The sequence below is a fragment of the Fundulus heteroclitus genome, chromosome 13 (genome assembly GCF_011125445.2).
Source record: "Fundulus heteroclitus isolate FHET01 chromosome 13, MU-UCD_Fhet_4.1, whole genome shotgun sequence".
Taxonomy (NCBI): Eukaryota; Metazoa; Chordata; class Actinopteri; order Cyprinodontiformes; family Fundulidae; genus Fundulus; species Fundulus heteroclitus.
Genome location: NC_046373.1, coordinates 10,497,836 through 10,504,106, shown reverse-complemented (window position 1 = coordinate 10,504,106; position 6,271 = coordinate 10,497,836). Strand labels below are relative to the sequence as shown.

General features: G+C 38.9%; 1 protein-coding gene across 1 annotated transcript in view; it reads left to right on the top strand.

The window, feature by feature from the left end:
• The first annotated feature begins 1,652 nt into the window (after nucleotides 1–1,652).
• The window catches only part of LOC118565426 (syndetin-like), an 82,503-nt gene continuing 77,884 nt past the window's right edge, over nucleotides 1,653–6,271 (top strand). Inside the window, exons 1-2 of the mRNA XM_036145865.1 lie at nucleotides 1,653–1,826; nucleotides 2,335–2,403. Coding sequence (XP_036001758.1) covers nucleotides 1,794–1,826; nucleotides 2,335–2,403 — 102 coding nt within the window. The 5' untranslated portion in view covers nucleotides 1,653–1,793. The remainder of the gene's footprint in view (nucleotides 1,827–2,334; nucleotides 2,404–6,271) is intronic.

The following is a 6,271-nucleotide window of genomic DNA, read 5'->3' as shown; positions in this document are numbered from 1 at the left end:
AAACCTGGCCTGACATGACTCCCTTTCTCATGGATGGAATGTAAATGCATCTGGCTAAACAGCACAAACTCTGGAAATCAATTAATATGATTTAACAGGTTGGATGAAGTTTGACTCCAGTAGTCATACCCACAAAAATTGTGTCTCGTTACAATCATTACAAAAACTAAAAGAAAATTATACAAGCTTCAATTTTCTGATTGTTTTACAAATAAAAACCTAAAACAGTTTCGGCTGGCATCCGTATTCAGCACCCCTTTACTGATTTAACCCTGAATTAAGTCCTGTTCAATCCATTGACTTCAAATTTCACCTACATGAACACAGACCACACGTGTGGTCAAGAAATACAGCTATTCTAAGAAGGCCTTAGAGGTGTGTTCGGAAACATTAAAGAACAAAAAGTATGTGGCACAAACTAGCACAAAACATTACCCCCAAACATACCCTCCCCATGGTGGTGGTAGCATCAGGCTATGGGGACACTGAATACAGAATATGTGCCAAGACTTGAAAATTTATGTTTACAGACGCTTTCCGTCCTATTTAAATGAGATTCATGCATTTTGCAAAGAACAATGGGCGAAAGGTTAATCACTTGATATACAAAGCCAAAGGAGACATGCCACCCCCCCCCCCCCCCCCCCAAGACTCACAGCAATAATTGTAGCAACATCAGCTGAATAATAATCCGATTGAAATACATAAGAATTTCGGTTTAAAAGAGCCAAAATGCTAAAAAGATGAAGGGGGGTGAATACTGTAGTTTTTACTTAAGTATTTGGAGAACATTTTTTAATTTGCACTTAAGTTGGATAACATTCCTGAAATAATAATGCTAATAATAATAATGCTAATAATAATGCTAATAATAATGCTAATAATAATGCTAATAATAATAATAATAATAATAATAATAATAATAATAATAATAATAATAATAATAATAATAATAATGATGAAACAAATAGATGAATAAAGTCTGATGCATCATCAGTTTAATTTGAACATGTTTGAAATGCCAAGAATATATCACTTCATTAGATAGAGCAAAACCATGTACATAAATACCTCGACATTTTGTTTGACCAAGTATTTTTGGCATGTTGACTTGGACATCTAAATAATTAATAATTATATTAAAAAAAAAACAAGTGTCGCTCATCATAGCTTCCTAGACAATGGTACATTTCCAATTCAGATTAAAATTAACAATGTCAGTATGGCCCTCTGGAACAGCAATATTGGCCTTCATTTATCTAAAAATACAATACAATATGGCAATAGCAGGCAAAATATAAAATGTAATCAATAGTTAGTTTTAGCATTTTTAAATATGATCATTCATCATCGAGATGGAATTTATCGGCCTTTTTTATTGGGGACACGATTTTGCTATTTTCACTGTGTTGTAAAATTACTGACATCTAGTGGTAAAACGAAGCCAGTGCATAAATAACTAAATACAAATCTACACTTCATAGTAAATGTATTCTTATTCACATAGACAATATATTTAATATATATAAATATATGAAGACATAGGAACACATGACTTCTATCATACACATTTTTTTATTGGGATTTATCCGTGAGAAACACAGACGGGTATACCATGCACGGAGCAGGAACTACATTTCCCAAGATGCTGCAGAATTCTTCCTCGCTCCTGCCATTCCAGTCACGTGACAGCAAACCATGGCTTCCTTCTCGTAGGAATACAGACTTACTGTTGACAACAAGACAATATTGAAGATTTTCACACTTACTTGCTCTCTTTTTTTGGATTCAAGATGCAGAAGATAAAGTCTCTCATGGCCAGACAGGTGAGGAAAACCATGGCACTCACACAAGGACTAACTGCAATGGCCGTTCTGTGTCTGACAGCTAGCCTAGCTAACTGGCTAATTTGACAGCTCATCGTGGGTCATTTAATAGGCTCAGTGAGACGCAATAAGCGAAGTGTTTTCACCTAGTTACATGCAGGCTTAGCTGTATTCGTGTTTCACAAAGATGACAGTCTGCTGTGGAGGAACACCGACGTCCACGCCGCACACAGATCCACCTGCACACAACACCTGGCCCCAACAACAATGGATCCTGGGCGGTTAGGGAAGTTCTCGGTTTGCACGAGCAGTGATGTTAGAGCAATTTCTGGGACACAACAGAACATATCGCTGTTTGTAATCTGCACCGTCAGTTCCACTTTTTGTATGTGTGTGCGCGCTGTAGTTTTCTAATGCTAGTCGTGTCAGAAGGGGGTTAGCAGGTGGCACGAAGAGGGAAAAAAATAATAATTAAAGGGTTTATGTGTTGTTGTTTTTTTTTTTACAGGGCCTCAAAAGCCCCCAGGAGAGCATGGCTGATCTGAGTCCTGTGGAGAACCTGAGGATCCCCAGTTCGGTAAGCTTCGTGTGAAGTAATATGGCTCGTCTAGTCTTAGTTGTGCTTCCAGCAGACTTACGAAACCATCTGCATTGTTTTTTTTATTTTTTTTATTGTCGCTTAATACATTCATACATGTCCTGAAAGTCTTGCTGTCTTTAGCATAAATCCATTCCAGTTACTTGAAACAAAGGTTCTGTCAAATTGTCATTTATTACCTTTAATATTGTTCGATGACAAATACAGGACCTTGCAAAAAAAAAAAAAAAAAAAAAAGTGTATGCATTGAATAGCAACAAAGCACTTACGGTAGATGCATCTTATCAGGACTTGGAGTAATCTTGTAAGTAAACTTGAAGAGAGCAGTGAAATTAAAGGAAAGCAACCTTTGCATCCTGAACATTTATAATAAATAAGAATCATCGGAACAACGGTTGTGCATTTGTATTCGTTCCCACTCAGTAGAGCCCCAGTGGTTACAGCTTTTTGTGTTATGTCCCTGATAGCGGCACACATCTAGAGTCAAACATTTGTGCTCTTTGCAAAGTCACTCATAAGGAGAGAATGTGTAGACGCCAGTTTTCAAAGTCTTGGAAAACCTAATAAATGAAATTGGTCTACTCTAGTCTTTGACTGGGCCTTTCTAAAACATAAATCTAACTCTAATTCAAGCGCTATGTTCGTCTCTGTTAATCTGCTGTGTGCTGATCCACCAGCCCATTTTGCAGCCCCTAACAGGTTTTTCCTCCAGGATTGGTCTGTATTTAGCATCCATCTCCCCTTTTGCTTGCTGAAGGAAAAGCATGACCACAGCATGATGCCGCCCTTTCCGTTTCTCACAATTTGGATGGCTCAGGATAATGTGTAGTGTTTTTTTTTTTTTTTTTTTCCCGGCACACGAATCGTTTTGCATGTTGGGCCAAAAAGCTTGATTTTTTTTTGTTATCTTATCAGAGCAACTTATAAAATACATAGCGATATAAGGTTGAAACATAAAAAAAAGTGGCAAACATCAAGCTGTGTGGATGTTTTTGCAAGGCATTGTGCTTACAGTAAAAAAACTTTCCATGTAGGCCTAGTTCATATATTTCCCCTTGGGGGACTTCCTCCTTAGCAAAAAGGCAAACAACATTTCTGTTGTGTATATACACATTTCAGTGTTGAGTAACAACAATTACTTACCTTCCTCAATAAAACCGTGCATTTGAAACAAAGTTGCCTAAATCGTTATTCAGTATCACGTCCAGGAAGGCGAGTCCCAGCGTTAAGGTTTATGACAATTAAAGCTTGCCAGCCAAAACTAAAAAAAAGGTGGAATGAATGCACGAGCTTTGCACAAGATTTAACATTATATCCAGCGTGCTAATGCGATGTAAATTCTGCTTTTGCAATTGCGTTTCAACATTTTGCCAAGTAGGCATTAAAAGGCTCTCAGTCATGCTCTGTCACCGGAAACATTTCTCATTTGCCAGCTTCGTCACACGCCAGCAGAGCAAAACTTCACACTGGCTCTTCATAATGTACAGTTGCTTAAAAACACCTCAATGCACTGCCAGCCCTTGGCTACGTTTGCCTTTTGGCATTTTATAGTAATTACCTTCTTAGTAATGTGACTGAGTTCAATCAGGAAGCTGACAAAAACAATTCGTTGCCACAAATCAGTCCGGGTGATTGGAGTAGACGTTTAATTTCTTTCCCCCTTCCCAGCTTAAAGCTTTCATGGCTGCTGGTGTTTAGCTTGTGAACACAGTTTGTCCTGAACGCTCGTACCTGATTTTCTTTCACTTGTGTTTATTTCAGGTAGCGTTACACACGTCAGTATTTGCTGTGAAGATACGATCTATGTAGGAAGTGCTCTCTTTGTCAGTTCAGCTGTGGGGTTTGGGAAAGCTGGAGTTATGAAACGCTCATATTCAGACATTTTCTCATTGTCATTTTAACAATTAGAGGAATTTTCTTTTTAAGTTTTGTATATATAATATGGATTTGTTGGTGCTGCTGCTGCCTCAGTGAAAGCAAGACAAGTGGTATTTTGTTGTTTGGCTGTAATCAAGGCCACAATAAAGCAGAGGATAGTTTCTGGAGATATATTTCTTTCTTTTTTATTAGATGCTTTTAGGTGGCTTGGCCAAACTGGATATAGAGTAACCAAACGGCGCTTCTAGTATGGATGTTATCGCACCTGCTCTGTTTGGCTTTTGGAGTTCTGAAGCAGCGTAATGAGCAAAAAAATAAATGACGGCCGGCATTTTGTATCATTGTGCATCCAGAGCACATTGATCTATACTGCTTGAGATCAGATAAATAAGATCTTAAAGGAGTAATAAGTGAAATGTCATTATTTTTGATTATTTATTGAAAAATAGTTTTGTGAAGAACTAAAGGCAACTTTTTAGATGGACTATGGTCAAACGTCACACACCATCTCTCTATGTTGTTGTCCAGTCTCTCGTTTACATAGCCGGAATGGCCGCGTGTGCGCGTACGTGAACAGCTGCCACTCAGGGCTGACCCAGACCCTGCCCATAAAAGGCCTTCGCCAAGCACAAAATGGCGGAGAGCAAACCCATCGGATCAAACTGTTCTCTTGCTAACAGCGTGATAAAATTATGAGTTACTTACTTCTTCACTAGACATATTCCTCTCTAAGGTGATGCTGGGTTACTGTTTTTTTATCGTTTGCAAATGGGCACATATGAGCCCATGGGTGAGAAAGGGAAATGTTTGCTGGAGCAGAAATAGAGAAAGGCGGGGCTTGATACACGTCTTGTTTTGGTCTACAGACCGTGCTCAAGCTCCACCTAGTGGTGGAAATCGCTTATTTCCCTTTAAAGACAAAAACAAACGTATTATTTTAAAGAAGCAATAAGTAATACTGACACCTAGTTTTGCAAATCAGAACAACACAGCCATTTCTAGAGGCAACACCTGCCATTAAGGGTATGCAGTGACTGATAATGAGTCTTTCACATCGCTGTGGGGGATATTGTGGTCCAGTCTTCTTTGCAGAATTGTTTCAAGGACAACGCCATTGTAATGTTTAAGGTCATGTCGCTACATCTCAGGTTAAGTTGTTTCCTCTTGTTAGTCCCCTGAATATTTTCCTTAAAGTCTCAACCAGACGTCTTTTGGTAGTTGTTAGACAGGCTTTTGTCTTCTTTTTATCCAGCTGTGAGTTTGGCCTTAGAACTCCCGTCCTCTCTATTTCCGCCCGCTCTCTCTCTTGTCGTTGGATCATGAACACTAGCCTTAAGGTCTGCAGTGCTTTAAATGTTTTTCTGGGTTCTTTGTGACCTCTTGGATGAGTTATCGATGGGCTCTTGGAGTCATTTTCTTACTGCGTCCGGAGCCGATTTCTGGAAGAGGTTCACCACCCTTCCATGTTTTCGCCATTCGGGGATAATGCATCTCACTTTGATTCACTGGAGTTCCAAAGCCTAACTCCAAATTTACACTGTGCCCGGGTCCGCTTCGCCTCGCCAACCATTCGGTCCTAATTTACATTGAAGATCTCCACTCCGCCGCAGAACCTTGAGGTGCTCCGAGAAGCAGCAATAAAAGCCAGGCATAAATGAAAGTTAACGCAGCTGAAACTGCTTCACTTTTTGTCTTTTTTTGCATCCACACTGAGTGCAGAGAAGTTATATTTGCTGCTTATTTTGTTGCATTTAATGCTTAAGTCAATGTACTTGAACTAGTAATCAGATTTGGGTTTTCACATAGGCACAGTTTGGTTTGGATAGCTTTCCCCTTAAAAAGTGAACTCAAAATTTAAAAACTGCATTTTGATCAGGTTATGCTGGTCCAAAATTAACATTTGTTTGGTTATCTGCAACATTTTAATCAAAAAGAAAATCTAATCTGGGAAGCAAATTCTTCCTCTCAG